The following is an 18,612-nucleotide window of genomic DNA, read 5'->3' as shown; positions in this document are numbered from 1 at the left end:
CGGAGGCAAGGCTATATACTCCAGAGGGCGCCCGGTATCTGGAGGGGGTCGCTTGGAACCACTCACCCAGTAGCCATGCATCACCTCGCCACGACCCGAAACTTGTGATTGGGGGAGGATAAAACCTCCGTGCTAACCTATTTATTTATTTTTTTAATTTAATTTTTTTAATTTTTTTTTTTAATTTTTTTTTTTTTTCTGTAATATCTAACCTAATCTACCCGAGGCAGAGAGGGTGGCCAGACAGGAAGAGGAATGAAATTAAAGATGGTGAGAATAGAAGGGTAGAAATAGTGATGAAGAATAAAGAGCACAGACACCTCTCAAGCAACTCGGGGGACACCTTGTTAGTCTGGCCCTACACCGAGGCCTATCCAGCATGGGTAACCCTGAGCTGGCACAGCCCTCGGGATCAACAAGCACACAAGCCCCCACACCGACTTCAAGGTCATGGTGTCCCTAGAGGGGGCGTACTGCCAGAGATTTACGAATGGCAGGAAGGTTGATATGCGGTAAAAGCGGTGCATGTAACTCCCCTCCACTGGGGGCGTATCTAAAAAGTGCTGTACGGGATGAGGAAACGAGTTTACTTTAGTTAAGAAATATTCGCTCATTCACGGTTATTGCTGTTTATACAGCAGGTGAGATCATTAACAAAGTGGTCATTTAATATCTCATAACTCGGGCCAATATAGGTATACCTGTATTTGGAGACAAGTAAGTTTAAAACATGATAAAAGCTATCCAATTAAGACGATTGTTTTACTCGCCAACGTACCTAACAAATAATAATAATAATTTTAGGTCCCCACGTACTTTTAACAATTTTCGGAGACGCCAAACAAGAGCAACGAATGTACGAAATATAACATTATGATAATAAAACGCATTACCGCCACACCTGTAGATATCCATAAATGCGGTATATTTTTCTGTTATTTTTATTTTTTCCATCGAACTTTTGGCACTTCAATAATGTAGGCCAATAGTATTAAAGGCAATTTTTTGCCAGGTTATTAAAATGAAACAATTCTTTCATCTTAAACCCTCTATTGTTGCTGGAAACCGAAAATGGAAGGGAGTGGCACCCCATAATAATCAAATTTATCGCCACAATAAATAAAAATAGAAAACTCAAAAAACATACAGACAATGACCATAAGCCAAACTAGTAATATAGATAAAAAGAACTAGTATACCCCCTAAGAAGATCAGAAATAGAATATAGGAAAATCAGAAGGAAGATGATATTAACCCAATGGTTATAGCAATAATACATGTTTGTACAATGATAATAAAGGTTATGGCAAGAGGATGATTAGCTAATTAGTTAATATACGTAACCTAAACAATGTGGTCTGTCTTATCTCATGGACAGCTGTTTATAAAATCCTGATGTGATAAATGCAGAGAACAAGCATGAAATGTACTTAAAAATAGGGGTCTGTGTTTCAACAGCCGCAGTTATCAAAAGAATGTTTCCAGTTATATGTATTACATTCGGAAGTACAACTCGTAACATACGCTAGTTATCAGCTGATGGTTTGGCACACAGAACACGGGTTTGGCATGTCTTCTACAGGCAGCTTTATTCGGAAGGAGTAGCTTCTGCTACATATACACCAACTGGGAATATAAGAGACCATCTCCAAAAACCATTTGGGAATAGATTCACACTGTTTAGACTCTATAGTCGGGAACGAAATGATTTTTAAAAGGTTCAAAAAAGATGGGACTTGTCTGCTCTCGATTGCAGTGCATGGCTCAGAGAGAATGAAGCATGGCTGACGCGACTGACGAGATGGCAGTGAAGACGACATCATTTGGAATTCCGACACGCCGGTAGCAGGGCAGGGAAGTTGGCGGCGCAAGACGATAATTCAAATGAAAGCAGTGATCAGGTTTACTGTGTGGTAGGCCTACTGTTGAACTGACAGAAACAAATGACTGACCATTAAATTATTTTGTATCGATATTTAATTATATGATAACGCGATACCCTTATCCCTTTGTTCCACGGGGTTGAGTCTGAAGTGAGACGAATCTTCGTAGCGAGTTTTTATGGCCGTATGCCATTCCTGGCGTCAACCTCACCAGAGGAAATAATGAGATGTAACGAATGACGTGATATGAGTAACTAAAATGGACTTTTATATGTACCGTAGGTCTAAAAGTCGTGTTCACCTTTTATTGTCTTTTTACGTTTAGAAATACTGCCTTCCGACGAAAATAGCCAGTATAACTTAAATATATTCTAAGTTTGTTAAATAATAGTATAGAATGTTTACACATTCAATTTATAGCTCTTTATAGCCTAGAAGTCATGTGTTCGCTCCACAAAATTTTGAGGTTATCGCATATTGGACCCCCTTTCTATTTTTGGCAGTAAAAGTGGGGGGAAAAAGGGGAGTAAATACGGTACTTATAGCAATTGTTTCAAAATAAAAGACTCAGTAGGGCACGAATCACTAATACTAGTCTATTGGACTATTAAGAAATGTCATTACCTTGCAGATATATTGAACAAAATCAATCACACTGGAGTAGGCAACAGCTCGGGTATCGTATTTAAAAAGATTATAAGCTAAGAATACCGTCCCAATTAAAACAGCCTCCGTTTTCATTTACAACAAATTCCAGGGAGTCAAGTCAAGGAAAACAAAAGATCACGGTAAGGCAGGAAAGAAATACAGTAAAACCCCGATTGTGCGTGACCTTCATTTAACGTAAACCCGCATTTAAGGGAGGAAATTTCCAGTCCCAAAAATTATTCCATAAGAGCAATGCAATTTTGTATTCAATTTAACGTAAATCACAATAGGGAAAAACCTGCATTTAGCGGTAAGGAAATGTCAAAATTCTCAAATATTTATTTCTATTTGTTTTGGTTATGGGACATTAAGTACCTATGAAACAACGACATAAGCTTGCTAAGTATGATTCAAGGCAGAAGAGGAATTTAGAGCATGGGCACTTACGGCTAGAGTGAGATGTCTGACTCAGATCACATTTGACCGCGGCCGCTGTAGCAGATGAGAACTCCCGTTTTAATGACAATGTTATTATAACCTTCAAAAATTCCTATATTAATCTGTGCAATATCCTTCGGTTACAATGAAAACCCTTTTACTGATTCGGCCATTATTACGGACAAATTCGGGCGTGTTAGTTTTAATCCGTTATCAATATTCATACACTCTACTCCAGCGTTTATATTGGATGTGATCGATCATCTTCCGTATCGATTCCTCGCTACGTGCAAGTGAGTCGATCTTCAGCGAGCATGAGGTCTATTCAAAACTCCTGCTCATGTAAAAACACATCAGGATAATATATTTTCGGAATAAGTGCAATGCCAGCAGTTGTTAACTCCTTAGAAATAAAGGTTGAAGTACACAATTGCTTAATTTTAATACTATGTACTGAAATAAAATAATGTGATACTTCTCAAGATACAGTGGTGTGCATTACTAATTTCAGAGGTTAGGTTATGTACTTTCGCAACTTGTTAAATTTCAGAAAGGCTGTTCCTGTGTAAATTTATCACGAAAATGTTATGATTATTCTACAGGGAGCTTGAAATATGTTAATATGTGCGCCGTAAACCTAGTTAGGTGATGCCATTTGAAGTAAGAAAATGGAAATGTTTGCCAGAAGCCTCTGGAGTGATGCTATTACAATTTTTAAAAATGAAACTGAATATGCATGTTCAGACTATCGGAATTAGAAACTGCGTGTTAATGAGTAAGCCACTGCTAGGAAAACATCTGCAAAAGTGTTTAAACAAACCGATTGCTATTTCATACCGATTTTAATGTGTTTTTTGTATGAATTCGGTATCTTCCTGATTTTTATGAAAAATCATGTATAACGTTATTAGAACAACTTTAAACCAAAGTGATTTTTCATTCAGCGACAAAAATCTGTCAAAGTGAATCACAAACTGTAACTACATACAGTGTGTAGGGTAGATACCTCCTTGTTTTATTGATATCATCATCATCATCTTCATTTCCAATTTTCAGCTTCCCGGATCGTGTTGTGAATCAAGGACCTCCATCGCTGCCTGTCTCTCCACCACTCTTCTCCATTTTTAAGTACATCTTCTGGTTTTCCTCCTTTTTTTTTTTTTTTTTTTGGAACTCTCTCTTCTCCCATTCTCATTATATGCCCATACTACTTTATCTTTGTTGTCTCTATCCTGTCTAATTCTATCCTTTCTGGTCTTGCCCTCGATACCTCTTAGAAATTTCATCTCCGCTGCCTGTATTCTACTCCCCTCTCGTTGTGCTGTAGTCCACGATCCAGCTGCATAAATTAGTATGGGTTCATAATAGGTCAAATATAATACTTTCTTACATTTCTTTGGGACATCTTGGTTCCACAAAATACCCCTTACACTCTGGTAGAAGCTGTTTGCTTGTTGTATTCTTTTCCCAATTTCCTCGGTGATCTTTCCATCTTCTGTGATCATACTTCTCAAGTACTTGAAACTTTTAACCACTTTCAGAATTTTACCATTCAGTTTTATCTTTCCTCTTCCTTCCTTCCTTCCTTCCTTCCTTCCCCTTGTCATCACTATTGTTTTACTTTTCTCTATGCTTATTTCATCCCAAATTTTTCTATCTCTTGATTCCATACATCTACTTGTTTTTGCACTTCTGTTTCATCCTCACCCCATATCACTATATCATCTGCAAACAACATGGCTTTTGTTGCCTGTCTTCCCAATCTCTGTTTAATGTTCTTATGAATTTCATCCATGCCTATGATGAATAGTATGAGGGATAGTATACTTCCCTGACGGAGACCAGTTTCAGCTTTAAACAATTTTGTTTTTCCTATACTAGCTTCACATCACTAACACAATTTTTGTACATAGCTTTTATCATTTGCACTTCCACTCGGTTAACTTGTTTTTTCCTTAATGTGTCCCATACCAACTGTCTGGGCACACTGTCATAAGCTTTCTCAATGTCAATAAATGTCATCACTATGTCTTTTCCAAACTCCCATCTTTTCTCCATCATATGTCTTAATGTAAAGATCAGGTCAAATGTTGATCTGTCTTTCCTAAAACCATACTGTTCTTCCATTTCTCCTTCTAGCTTCCTCCTCAGTCTTCCTTCCAATACTCTCTCAAATATCTCAGCTACATGGACAATAAGGGTGATATCTCTGTAGTTATTACATTCCTTTTTATAACCTTTTCTAAATATCGGGATAATTAAACCCTTTCCCCACTCTTCTGGGACCTCTTTCTTCCTCCAGATTATTCTAAATAATCTCTACAGCCACTGTAGCCCTATCCGGCTGCTTTTAACATTTCCATAGTTATCTCATCCACTCCAGTTGCTTTACCGCTCTTCATCTTTTATATGGCTTCCTCTATTTCTAACATCGATATCTCCTTTTTTCTTCTTCTTCTTTCCCCATAGTTTCTTCTTGCTCCTTCTCATCTACCAGTTCACTGTATTTAAACTTTAGCAATTCTGAGAAGTATTCCTCCCACCTTTTTAGTATGTCATCTTTTTGCATCAATATCTGCCTTGTTTCAGTATTTACAAATTTTGTATCTTCCCTATTTCATAAACTTTTCTTCACCAAACCATACAAAACCTCTTTACTTCCCTTTATATCCTCCTGTAAAGTTTCTCTTCTTGTACTACATATTTTCTTACATACCGTTTTGGCTTATTTATATTTCTACCAATTCTCTGTACTATTGCTGCCTATCCACTTTCTCCAAGCCATTTGTTTCTTTCTAACTGCTTCCTTTATGCTGCTGTTCCAGCAAGGAGTCTCCTTTTCCTTTTTCCTCCCTGATAGTCTTCCACAGGTGTTTATTGCTGTCACTGTGTACATAATGTATGATGGTACCATTTATGTTAATACAGGCAAAGATCTCTGGAAAAGGTGTGCTTTCTACTGAAACCTCGATTTAAGGTAAACCCCCATTTAAGGTTAAAAAATCAGGTTCCTGTGAAAACGTTAAATACGGTTTCTACTGTACACTTTTGATAGATATGTGCATGGAGCGCCATCTGTCATTAATAGGGCCTAAAGAAATAAACAACCATTTCACGAGCCCGATGAAGCCATATTTGGTCAAGATACGAGGTGTGTTCAAAAAAAGACCGAACTGTGGCTAGAAAAACTTTATTATGTAGCTTACATCATTTCACAGACTGTCCCCTTCAAAATAGTCCCCTGCACTATCAACAGCGTGTTGCCAACGTTTCTTCCACTTTTGGAATGCTTCCTGGAATGCACTTTCTTTGATGGCGCAAAGTTGCCTCGTCGCATTCTCCTTGATCTCTTCAATGTCTTGGAAACAATGTCCTTTCAAGGTGGTTTTCAATTTGGGGAATAAGAAAAAGTCTGCTGGAGCCAAGTCGGGAGAATAGGGCGGATGGGGCACAACAGGAATTTGGTATTTTGCCAGATAACTGCGGACCGAGAGAGAGGCATGTGCTGGCGCATTGTCATGGTGCAACATCCAAGATTTGTTTTCCCACAGTTCAGGCCTCTTCCTGCGCACAGCATCTCTCAAATGCGTTAAAACATTCTGGTACAGTTCTTTGTTCACTGTCTGGCCTCGGGGTACAAACTCGTGATGGACAATGCCTTTCCAATCGAAAAACACAATCAGCATCACCTTGATGTTTGAACAACTCATTCGTGCTTTTTTCGGTCGAGAAGAACCTTTCCCCACCCACTGTGATGATTGCCTTTTGGTTTCGACATTGTAACTGTACACCCACGTCTCATCTCCAGTGATGATGTTCTTCAGGAAGTTGTCATCAGCATCTGCGTTAGCAAGCATTTCCTGACTGATGCTGACTCGGTTCTCTTTTTGATCGTCACTCAGCAAACGAGGGACAAATTTAGCACTGATGCACACCTGATCATCAACCTCTCGGACTGTCAAACGACGATTTCCACGAATCACTTCACGAACTCTCTCGACATGGCGGTCGTCTGTTGATGTGGAAGGTCGCCCAGGCCTAGGGTCTTCAGTGACAGACGTTCTACCGTCTTTGAAACGTTTAAACCACTCGTAGCATTGTGTACGACTCATGCATTCCTCCCCGTATGCTAGCTTCAACATTTCAAATGTTTCCACAAACGTTTTCCCAACTTTGAAGCAGAACTTCACGCACACGCGTTGTTCCTCAAGCTGTTTCATTATAGAATTCGACGAACATGTGACACACGCAATCACTTCAGAGGCTCTAACTCAACTGATAATGCAGGCAATGGAATGCGGAAAGCAGCGGTCTGTTGTCAGAAGTTGCCGCTAGGCGCCGCCACAGTCATAACTCGCTCAATGTTGCGGTTTGCGCGCAATTTACAAAGTTCGGTCTTTTTTGGAACACACTTCGTACATCAGCTCCAGGCCAATATGCTCCCAACTGCACAAAAATAGCTGCAGAGGGCATAACAAAGGCTCAGCGACCAAACAGAAAGTTCATCCCACCTACCTTCAAGCCCACAAGTTTGAAGAAAGACAAATTCATATTTGCCTCCTTCAATGGTACCCTTTGCTACAAAATGGACTGACAAGAAGCCTGGTGCATGTCAACAGAACATGCTGCACCACACTCGTAGAGATTGAGAAGAAGTATGGCCAAGGTAAACAGGAACTAAAGCCAAACATAGTAGCGGACTACAATTCAGGAGAGGTTGGCATGGATTCGCATGGCCAGAACTCAGCATCTTACCCTCTCATATGCAGGTATGTAAAAGGGTACAAGAAATTGTACTTCTACTTGATGGATGTGACATTGCAGAGTTCTAGCTACATACATGACATGCTGAGCACGACGAAAAAGAGAATGAGCTTCTCATCAATCCGAGTCAATGTTGCAGAGAAAATTCCAGAAGATGTCACCATTCCTGATTACGCCACTAGAGGACGTCCATCTCAAGATAGCACACCAATGAGACTACAGGGAAGGCACTGCGATCATTTTCCTGAGAAGATTGCTCCTACAGCAATGAAAACAGCCCCATCAAGGAGATGTAAAGTCTGTTTTGAGTGTGGAATCCAGAAGGAATCTTGCTTCGAGTGCAAAAAATAGAAAGTTGCCCTCCACGAGAATGGATGTTGGACCATACCTCAAAAGACCTCAGTTAATTGTAGGAAGTTAAACTGTAACCCAAAATGTTGTTAGTTTGATGCAGTATGCTTTATAACCATTTTAGCATCCATAACTTAAAATGTACAAGAAATAATCGCATTCCAAGGTAAATTTTTCAAGGAAAATAACTGCATGGCAATGGGTTAATGAGATGAAATGAGTGACAATGTGACTTAATAAAGATAAAAATTTATAGGAAAGTTGAAGTGATGTGGGTTTATTTGCCAGTGTATTACTGGGAACATTGATGGGTTATTTGTGTAGACCTGAAGATTATTAATTTTGTTCTTGATTTACAACACAGCTACACAAAGTATCCTTGATTTTTATGGTTATGGGATTAGTATGGCCAAATATGAGCAGAAAGACTGGCCTCTGAAGGAAGGTATGGTGGGTGGAGAACATAATGTAATCAATGCACCTTTGGTAACATGAACTAGAAGCATTCAATCACCATTAAATATAAAGTTAGGACTGACATAGCAACTTGTAAAGGATTTCAATACGCATGGCTTCTGTTCTGGATACATAGTGCATTAATTGCCTGGACTAACTATGGAAAACTGAAGGCAATTTTCTATGGGCCACAGATCAACTGTATATTAATAGAATCAATTAATGAAATAGAATACCATGCAGGTCTTTGGTTTTGTGAAAAACTTCCTTGACTACAAGAAGTCAAATGTGCTTTCATTTTAACAGGCTTGGCTGTAGAATGAATACTGAGCTCCCTTTTCTCCACAATCACTTTGAACGCTTTCCAGATAAACTTGGTGTAAGCGAATAATGTGAAACATTCCACCAAGATATAAAAACAATGGAGGCCAGATACCAAGGACCCCCTTGTGGGTGGGGGCGGTAGAATACATCCATGATACCCCTGCCTGTCGTAAAAGGTGACTAAAAGGGGCCCAAAGGGCCCTTAACTTGGGAGCGTGGATTGGCGACCACGAGGCCCTCAGATGAGTTCTGGCATTGCTTCCACTCATTTGTGCCAGGCTCCTCACTTTTATCTACCCTATCTAACCTCTCTTGGTCGACTCTTGTTCTTTTCCAACGCTGACGGTATTAGGTTGCGAGACCTAGGGAGTCTTTTATTTTCATGGCCTTCGTGGCCCGTGTCTTTCTTCAGCCAATACCTTCATTTTTCAAAGTGTTCGATCCCTTCCATTTCCTCTCTCTGATTACTATTATATAAAGGATGATTGCCTAGTTGTATTTCCTCTTAAAACAATAATCACCACCACCAGATATCAAGGAAGATGGGCTGCACATGACGGCCATTTATGTTTGGAACCTTCAGTAGTATTGTCCTGGTAAATTTCACTCTTCCAAAACGAGCTTCTTAGGTCTGGAATGATTGGGATGTTTGAATCATATGGTCATGATTTAGGTTTCATGTAAGTGGTATAGTTTCCTACAGTTTTCAAGGTGTTTCTTTCATATAAGGTGATTAACTAAACTGTACTATAAAATACTCTTGGGGGGCCCCACAACCTTTGGCCTCTTAAATCAACAATCATAATCTTCATCATCAAAATATCATGAATTCTGATGACCAACCATAGTGAGGGATGGTATGTGATAGTTATAATCTATGTCCAAAACTAGAACTGATAAGGAAATAGTGCCATTTTTAGCATTAGGGAGACAAATATACCCAGAAATAAGTCTAACATTGAAGGTTCCAAAATGTGTTTGCCAGTGATTACTGTATAATTTCAGAAGGGTTGAGAGGGGGTGACTAATGATTATTACCACAATCCCTTCCACACTCTTCAGTGAGTCCAGCATTAGTTCCACAATTGTTGGCAAGACTGTAGCCATCTCTTCCTTTAGCACAGAGGAAATTGCAGCGAATAGTCCATAAATACTTTTCCGCAAGTCAGGATCGTCTACTTTGTCCATAAGCTTCAAACCAAGCTGGATACTTTCATGAGCAAGAGGTCGGAAATTTTCAGGTCCAATAGTTCGTGCTAGTACACCCAATGTATCTGTAAAGAATAAAAATGAGCTATACCCACAAAGAAAAGTTTTCAAACAAGAATGTAATAACACAAATCAATACAACATACACAAGAGAACAAAAACAGCTGATTATTCTTTACACCTAGCGTACAAAGTATAGTAATACAGTAACCCCAAACATCAGAGAGCATCAGTTAATAATTGCAAGAAAATATAAGTAGTTGGTTCTGAAATTAGGTGGAATTTTAGACCAGAATTTTTTTTTTACAAAAATTCTATTTTCAAATATCTTTGTATAATATGTACATTTCTAGTGCTTTAGCTTGATAGATTGAGAAATATATTGATCTAAACTCAAGCATGATGAGGTTTATGAAAAATCCATACTGTATTTACTCGTGTATTAGACCCCCCGGCTTTTCAAGAAGAAGAAAATGAAAAAAATAAATTTTGCATCCAATGTAATTCTTCAGAGAAAAACAACGATTCCGCTTCAAAGCAGTTACAAGCCTTACAGCAGTTCTGATGATATTGCACAAATTGGTGAATAGTTTCGTCCGTACGACCCACGCAATGATAACCTGCATCAAAGTCTTGCGGTACATCTGTGTTTTATATGTAAGAAATGTCCACCACTGTAGCGTAGACTTACTGCAGCTCTGCTGGCGTAGCACAAATAGGTGAATTGCAAGCACGTATCATTCATGTATGTGTGTCTGTGTTTTGTAGTTAAAGTTAAGAATGTCTGCCAGTGTAATTGTTAGCGCCGCTGCCATTCTCGGGAGCCTGAGTTCGATTTCTGGTACCGTATTGACAAGGATTTATGAATGGCAGGAAGACTGATATGAGGTAAAACTAGTACATGCAACTCCCTTCCCCTAGAGACTTGTCTAAAAAGAGCTGCACCACCTCGGGATGAAGAACGAATTACTTTAGTTAAGAAATATCTACGGTTGTTGCTATTAATATAGCAGGTGAGATCATTAACAAAGTGTTCATTAAATATCTCGTAACCTGGGCCAATATAGGTTTTTTTAGTTACAAGTAGGTTTAAAACATGATAAGAACAATAATTTTACGTCCCCACTTAACGATTTTCGGAGATGCCAAACAAAGCATACTACCGGTATGTGTTAATAAAAAAATGGAGACAACAATCGTATGAAATTAAAGATTATGATAATAAAATGCATTACCGCAATACCTGTAGATATCCATAAAAGCGGTTAACTTTTCTGTTATTTATTTTTAATCTTCCCGTCGTGGAACTTCTGGCACTATGCGGGCACTTGATAGCATACCTAACCTGAACAATGCGATCCCTCTTATCTCATATACAGCTGTTTAGGTAAATCCTGATGTGATGAATGTGGAAAACAAGCATAAAACATACCTACCAACTTTACAAAACCAAAAATCAGGAGATTTTGATATGAAAATCACGAAAAATCTGGAGAAATCAGGAGATACAATTGGTCAAAACTGCTTATTCTACACGTCTTGTACAATACAATACTATGATATATTTATAACAAGGCTACAAAGCTGAAAATTACACACCTCTATTACCTCACAGGAAGTATGTGAGTGAGATGATCTGTCTCTGATAAGCCTTCCGAAAAATGTATGAACTCATGCTCCACACGTATGTATCGGTCATGCACTTAAATGCCATTACTTAGCAAATGCATAGATTAATATATTGCATCAAGCGCCAGCGTGATTATGCGAATCGTAATGCTGTTTGTATCAAATAACTAGCTGTTGTACCCGTGCTTTACTACAGAATTCTCAGAAAGACTGACCTTATAGTTTTCCCAACTGAAGTCAACATCGGTCATTACAATGATGTCAGAACTAATGTCACGATTAAAAGTAATGCTGTCATATGAAATATTCGATAAAATGAAAAACAGCACATTTTCTCATTTTTAAAGAAAAGTACCACAGTGTCGATCTAACAGTTCAAAGTTCCAGAGCTAGAATGACCAGGCCGCAGACAGCCACTAACACACTGTCATTATTCCATTTAAGATGATGCTCATTGTTTAAAGGAACCTAACATCTAGGTCATCGGCCTGTACAAAATGAGACAAAATGTAATGACAATTTAAAAGTCCAAAATCATTCACTGACCAGAATTCAAAACGTGCTGTTCCTTACATAGTGGCTACTAACCATAGGCCAGGCAGACCCATGGTGTCGTTCATAGAGTGGTACTATTCACAAACCTATTGTGCACCTAACATAGTGGTACTTCACGCAAGTAAACGCGACCCATGGTGTTCCCCGCATGGTGGTACTAATTATAAGTAGTATCATGGCTCTAATTCAAACATCCCTAGGTCGCCCCTTTTAGTTGCCTCTTACGACAGGCAGGGGATACCGTGGGGTATTTTTTGCCTGCACCCCACACCCACAGAGGGGTGTGTGTTTGGTCCACGAGAGCTATTTTATTTCGCTCAAGTCCGCCGGCAAGCCGGTTAGGACCCCCCACCCCGCTTTCCGCCACCTGGAATGCGCCACGTGGTAGTACCACCTCTCCCCCTGCTACGCCAACGTAGTAGGTTCGTGGTTATTTCATTTAAGTGTGCACACTGCTCATTCCAATCATTGCCTCAGAGTAGGGATCGAATAGCTGGAGTACTATGATGATCCAGTGTGTTACGTACCAGTAGTATCAGAAAATGTATAACCAGAGGAATGGCATGCTGAAGAAGAGAGAGATCTAACTCCCCAGGTAATTCCCGCCAATATTCAGGCAGGCTGTTATAGTAGGTACGCAGCAGTAATCCCATCTATCGGAGATAAATGGCAGCAGAATACACAAAGCACATCACAACAAACAATGGTAAATGTAACGTTATTGTTGATCAATTTTATGAGCTGCGTATATTGCAGGCCTTCACGTTTAGTTTTCTTCCAACTCTGTGATATTAAAGCATCTAATGTAAAGTGAATCCTCCTTTTGTTTATGACTCCCTCTTGTGCAGTTATTCAAGCGATCATTCCTTCATGACTTTTTTCATTCTTATAATCATCTACACAATTTTATTATAGTCGGTACAGAAAAACTGAATAAGACATAAATAATCAGAAATTGTACTCTCTATAACTTTTGTTATGTAGTACTTTTCGATATGACCAATTAGATAGGTCATTAAAAATTAAATGTTGGCACCTTCCCCTATACTACCATTTCGAACAGGGTGAAAAATTATTTATAGCGCAGACTGTAGTTCCTTATTCCCCAACTTAACGTACTGATTTTCATTAAATTCTGTTCACCCATTTTCTTGTACCTCGGCGCTGATATGGACTTAGCAACAAAAATCCAAATTCACGAATATCTCTGTTATCGCAGCCGATACGGCAAGACTGTATTAAGACATAAATGATAGGAAATTTAATAATATATAACTTTAACTATGTAGTATTTATCGATAGGGCCAATAATAACATAAATATGTGAGAATTAGATTTTAGGCCTTCTCCTATGCTACCATTTCACTCATTGTGAACACAATTATTGTTAGCCTAGATTGTAGCGACATATTCCCTGACTTTATATACTGTTTTTCATTAAATTCTCTGCAGCCGTTTTCTCGTGATGCGCGTACATACGTACATACATACATACATACATACATACATTACGAAAAATTAAAACGTGTATTTATCCTTGTTACTGTGGTCACGACTGGAACAGAAATATCAATCTTTATAATTTCTGAGCAATGTACAGACACTCTTATTTTATTTATATTGAGATAAATTAAAATGAGTTAGAATTGTCTCCAAATGGCTCCTAAAATCTCTAGAAAAGTCACTAGTCTTTATCATTGAAATTATATCACTAAATTACTAAAACGACTCCATATCTAGCGACTAGTCTCTAGAATCGACTAGACTGATGTGAACGAACACGAACATAGCACGCGAGAACGAGAGATTGACGATCGATACACGCGTCGCGATATACAGGTTTCAATAAACATCGCACATTCGCGCACATTTCTCACATTAATAAACGTAGATATTTCGTTTGAAAGTGGCCAATGAGCGAAGGACTTCCGGCCACTCGCGTAAAAAAGCTGAAATGGCGGGATTTGAAAACAAATGTTTCAAGTCCACCAAAAAATAAGCTAAAATCGGGAGAAATAATAGAATAATCGGGAGGCGGGAAAAACGTCGAAAATCGGGAGTCTCCCGCCTAAATCGGGAAAGTTGGCAGGTATGATAAAATATACTTAAAAATAAGGGTTTGGCTTTCAATAGCCACAGTTATGCAAAGAACGCTTCCAGTACTGATACTGACATTAAATGATCAAAATTCTAAGGCGATAGGATGAAAACTGTAGATTTTAGGATTTTCACAGATGCATTGCCTTAAAACCATAAGTCCGTTTGGGCTCAGCATTCTTTTAAAAACAACGCAGTTTCATCAGCATTGATAATATGTTTCTCAAAATGCCGAATACAAAAGAATTACGATTTCACTTGAACTTAGCAAATATGAAGCACACTGTAGACACACCGAAGTAAGGGAAAGATCGGAAAACTACCTCTGAACGTTACAGAAGACATGTTCTTTCACGACGCAGAGAAATTTTGAATTTAAATTACTCTGTAAAAGACCTTTTTTTTAAAATGTAAAGGCAGTTTCGAATTAAAAGTCTGAATTTCAGAAATGGGACTAACATTGTTCTTCGAATTACGAATTATCTGTATTTGAATTAAACAATTTAAATAACATGAGAAACCGTACCTCATGTTTCCAGGAATGAGAGCTTCTTCGAATTAGGCAAGATTTTGAATTAACCGATTTCGAATTATCGAGGTTCTACTACTGTACTAGTATTCAGCCTGCCTGGTGGCCATGATCCTTAAGGCGTTGAAGTCTAAACGGTCTGACAGTGAGGGTAGCCGGTTTGAGTCACGTTGGTCGAAAAAAATTTCACCATCAGAATGTTGGCTGGTAGGGTGGGGGATGTGGTGGTATACAATTTCTAATCACTAGATTGCGTGCCAAAAGCCTGGATTAAATTCCAAACTTCTCCGCAGTGCTCATATGGAGTGAGGGCATATGACGCTGTTGATAGTGATTCGTCCGTAGTATGGGGACTTAAGCCTTGAGCAGACCCCTTGGTGCTATTTGACAGGAGTAGGCTACGTGCCGGCACTGGGTTTCACCCTCTCCCTTCCTAGTATAATATATGACGCCATTAATTTCATCTTATTAACTCCTCTGATGAGGCTGACATCAGGAAGGGCATCCGGTCATTAAAAAAAGCCACGGCAGATTCATCTCACATTACCTCATACCTGACCTCGTAGAGAAAAGGGACAAGGGTTGGACAAATTACTGTACTAATATTCCTTCAGGACCTTTCTTCGCATATTGTGTGTGTGTGTGTGTGTGGGTGCGCGCGCGCGTGTGCGCGTGTTTTTTTTCTGTTATTATTCTCTGTAGTAACTTAAAGAGTAGAGACGTAACTTTAAGAACGAAGATTCATATAGTGAAGGCTATGGTTTTCCCAGCAGCAATGTACGGAAGCGAGACGTGGACAGTAAGAAAGGCTGAACGTTGAAGAATAGATGCATCTGAACTACAGTGTTGGAGAAAACTCCTTAAGAGTTCCGTGGATTGCGAAGAGGTCTAATACGTCCATACTACAGGAAATAAACCCAAACTGGAAGGTCAAATACTCAGACAAAAACTGAAGTACTTTGGTCATATTATGAGAAACCATAATTCAAGGAAAAGACCTTAATGTTGAAGAAGACTGATGGTAAAAGAAAAAGAGGGCACAATGGATGAGGTGGATTGATGGCATCAAGGAAGCCATGGCTCTCAACTTAGAAAGACTTCGGAAAATAGTACACGACAGAAAGGAATGGTGCACTTTGGTCTATGGGGTCACAGAGAGTCGGAAGTGACTAAACGACTAACAACAACAACAACAACAACAACAACAACAACAACAACAACAAAATTGTTAGTTTTCCAGCGCTATTTATCGTCTTCTGCCTCGAGAACATTCCATCCCTCTACGTAATGTTAGCAGCAGACTCGCTAGCTTGCATTCAGCCATCAGAAGGTCAACCACTCGCCAGCGCAACTTGGGCTCTTGCAGCTCTGAGCCACACCGACATATCAAGAAGCAGCTAGCATAAACTTCAGTCGTCACCTGTCTGGCAGAGTTTTTCATGTTCAGAGCAGAAACACATCAGGTGGCAATTTGGACTCTGCATTTAACAACGATTTATTCGTCTGCATTTCTTCGCATTCGCAAGTAAAACCAAGTTCTCATGGCTTTTCTTTTTAAAAATATTGCTGACAATTGGTTTGCCTAACCGCTGGTGAAGATCTGTTCACCTGGTTTTTTTATGCTAGTCATTGAATTTTTATGGCTAATGGATCTAAATGCTGCTAAATGGTTTTTCAGTAGTTTTAATGAACTTTTTCTCCCTGGAGGAGCGCTACGAATCTTTTCTCTATTTAAATTTAATGTTTTCTTGTAAAATTCACTTTAATATTTCATTGTTATCAAAAAATTTGTAACTTAAATTGTGGTTTGACATTAGTCAACCTACAATATAGTTTATGGATTTATTTCAGCTTATGCTGAATTTTTCTAGTTTCAATAAGATATCAGTCTTATTTACATTCAACATTTAACGTGCAGTATCCGTGGCTGTTTAGCTCAAGGTCACGCACTAAACTCCCTTTAAAGATTGTAAAATGTTTACTTTTATTTATTCTCATTTATTCTTAATATTGTTAATATAAATTGTGTAAGTGCTGTTCCTTACAACCTGCTTTTCTGTTCTGTCGTTATCCCCGAAAATGCTTGATCCTTTCCTAAGTTTTCTCCAAATATGATGTGCTTACCCCTTTTCTCTACGGGGAGGAGTATGAAGTGAGAGAAATTTTCGTAGCGAGATTTCATGATCGTATGCCCTTCCTGACATCAACCTAATCAGAGGAATTAATGAGATGAAACGAATGACGTGATATGAGTAACTAAGACTGACTATATTTACTTTATATGTAGGTCTAAAAATCGTGTTCATTTATTGTCCTTTTACATTTAGGAAAACTGCATTCCAAAGAAAATAGCCAGTATAACTCAAATACATTCATGAGTTTGTTAAAGAATAGTGCAGAATGTTTACATGTATAATTTATAGCTCCTTATAGCCTAGAAGCCATGTGTTCACTGCACAAAATTTGAGGTTAAAGGATATTGGACTGCCCGTTACTTCTTTTGGCTGTAGAAGTGGAAGAAAAGGGGTCTAATATGCAAGTAAATATGGTATTTTGAAATTTCAAGAGGTATGGAGGCGGCAACAGCTTCCATGGAGGTGATATGCTTGAATATAGAAGTGTAATTCTCTTTACATTTTTTGCACCTACTATATCTGTCCCTGCTCCAATTTTTACTCTAGGTCTCTGATTTTTCTGCATGCTTTTATCTTGTTTCTCTGAACTCTCTTCCAACAGCTATGGTTCCAACTGGTTACATACCTTCCAATAATAGCTAAGTAGCACTGAATATAGGTTTCTTACTTTCCTTTATGCAATAATAATAATGTAACTGGCTTTACTTTTATGGTTTTTGGAGACGCCAAGATACTGGAATGTAGTCCTGCAGGAGTTCTTTAACATGCCAGTAAATCTACAGACAAGAGACTGACGTATTTGAGCACCTTCAAATACCACCGGACTGAGCCAAGATCGAACTCTGATCCAATTGATGGGTGCTACCAAGCATGTGAACTAGAAATTCTTCTGCATTTCTTTTACCTTTTTGACTCTTTCTTGTTATTCTCTCCAGTTCTTCCTTGAAGCTCTCTTTTACTTGTCAGGTAACTGAGAAATAGTCCTTATTTTCCCTTGTGACATCCTCCTGTGGTATCATTCCCTTTCTTTAACCTCCCTCATACAATTCTGGGTTCTGCTTATCTCTTCTCCTCTGTTCTGACACACTTTTATTCTCTTGGTTGCTTCGATGAATTTTGACCTAACTTTGGAAAACATTTCTTATTTGAGGAATTAACGCATGTGGCCTTAATTTGATTTTCCCCCTGCTTTTTTTTTTTTATTTTTTTTTTTTTTATCGAATGACAATGATTTTCTTCCTGATTTCCTATTAATTTACTCTGAACCTCAGTAACCCCTTCTAACAGACATCCTTGATAGTTCCCACTATATCTCCAACAGTTCATATGTTTCCTTTCTTATTTTTGATGCCACTATTTCTGTGAAGCACAGAAGCATTTACGACACAACAGTTTAACCACTTAACCAGGGAGTTTACACTAAGAAATGACCATTTGTAACAGGGCATATATATTTTGACTGAATAGAGTTCATTCATCACACCCATTATCATGATGTGAGTGATGAGTTACCCTGCATCAACCATTACTCTTCTGTGAATGATGAAAGAGCTCGTCCTGCCCATTATGCGCTTCCTCGAATGATGAAGGAACT

General features: G+C 38.7%; 1 protein-coding gene across 1 annotated transcript in view; it reads right to left on the bottom strand.

The window, feature by feature from the left end:
- Window positions 1-18,612, bottom strand: part of LOC136873685 (importin-4) — a 218,501-nt gene that overhangs the window by 130,193 nt on the left and 69,696 nt on the right. The window contains exon 10 of the mRNA XM_067146801.2: window positions 9,903-10,138. Coding sequence (XP_067002902.2) covers window positions 9,903-10,138 — 236 coding nt within the window. The remainder of the gene's footprint in view (window positions 1-9,902; window positions 10,139-18,612) is intronic.

This window comes from Anabrus simplex, chromosome 5 (assembly GCF_040414725.1).
Source record: "Anabrus simplex isolate iqAnaSimp1 chromosome 5, ASM4041472v1, whole genome shotgun sequence".
NCBI lineage: Eukaryota > Metazoa > Arthropoda > Insecta > Orthoptera > Tettigoniidae > Anabrus > Anabrus simplex.
The sequence above is the reverse complement of the archived record's forward strand: the minus strand, read 5'-3'. Positions and strand labels throughout refer to the sequence as shown.